The sequence below is a fragment of the Mycetomoellerius zeteki genome, unplaced genomic scaffold (genome assembly GCF_001594055.1).
Source record: "Mycetomoellerius zeteki isolate Tzet28-1 unplaced genomic scaffold, Tzet1.0 scaffold6, whole genome shotgun sequence".
NCBI lineage: Eukaryota > Metazoa > Arthropoda > Insecta > Hymenoptera > Formicidae > Mycetomoellerius > Mycetomoellerius zeteki.
The window spans coordinates 39,444-40,549 of record NW_017257609.1 but is presented as its reverse complement, the minus strand read 5'-3'; the positions used below and the strand labels follow the sequence as shown (position 1 = coordinate 40,549).

General features: G+C 48.5%; 1 protein-coding gene across 1 annotated transcript; it reads right to left on the bottom strand.

The window, feature by feature from the left end:
* Window positions 1–235: 235 nt before the first annotated feature.
* On the bottom strand, window positions 236–907 carry LOC108728269 (uncharacterized). The gene has a single exon (XM_018456749.1). It carries the CDS (start codon window positions 905–907, stop codon window positions 236–238), a length of 672 nt encoding a protein of 223 aa, XP_018312251.1.
* Between the last annotated feature and the right edge of the window lie 199 nt (window positions 908–1,106).

Here is a 1,106-nt window from a genome sequence, read left to right as displayed (position 1 = left end):
CATTATTGTTTGGTAAGGACGATCCCATGGGTTCTCATTCAGGGTTCCCACGAATTCGCCCCAAGCCACGGCTTTGGCTTTCCTCAGAGCCCTACTGAGGTTTCTCCTAGCTTCCTTATATTCACCGATCATCCTATGATCCGCTTCAGTAGGATCTTCCGGATTCTCGTGTCTGCGAGCCCTTTTGAGTTTCCTCCTGGCTTTTGTGGAAGCTTCTCTCAATAGCGCGAGCTCCTCAGTCCACCATGGCTCTTCGCGATCTCGGAGTCGATCTAGGCATCGCGGTGTCAAATGCTTCTGTGATGATTCTTTGCAATTTGATCGCCTTCGATTCCGGGTCCTGTGGTTGGGCAGTCTCTCCCTTGCTCCAATAGCCTGTCACTATTGCGGCTCTAAATAGATCCTCATCCAGTTTCTTCAGAGACCACCTTTTAGGCCTAGGCATCGATTCTTTCTTTGTTTGCGAACTCGTCTTACCGAGAGTCATCTCAATATATCTATGGTCCGAAGCACTTTCCATCCTGGAAACCTCCCAGTTTAATACTCGAGCCGCAGCTAACTGATTTGCGAATATGAGATCTACGATTGATTCACCAGTGCCGCGGACGCATGTACTTTGGCCTCCGGAGTTGAGACATATCAGTCCCATGTCGCTGACCCAATTCGTGAGGAATATTCCTCGTGGGTTTGTTACTGGGGATTCCCACATCTCCGCCTTGGCGTTGAAATCTCCCCCTATAACTATGGATTTATCATGATGGAATAATACACATCTTTCAATCTCCTCCATAGCTTTTTCTACTGCTGTGGCCTCGATGTTAGGGGATAAATAAACACCGACTATGATCGCGTCGCCCCACTTAACTGCCACGTAGTGTTGTCCTCTTTCAATCGGTACACACGACATAGAATTCTCCGATCTTCTCCACGTAATTACGATTGTTTTCTCTTCGTTGGCATACTACTGAGGGTGGTCCCTCGGAATCACATATGGTTCCGGGATTATTGCAATCGCAAAGTCCCCTTCTGCCATATGTTGAAGCATGAGGTTGTAACGATGCACCCGCAAAAGCATCGTTCCCGATCGATCTTCCGTCGGATGCCGC

Bases quoted from the DNA above. Each gene is read 5' to 3' on its own strand.
- LOC108728269 (XM_018456749.1), bottom strand. From the start codon at position 907: ATGTCGTGTGTACCGATTGAAAGAGGACAACACTACGTGGCAGTTAAG.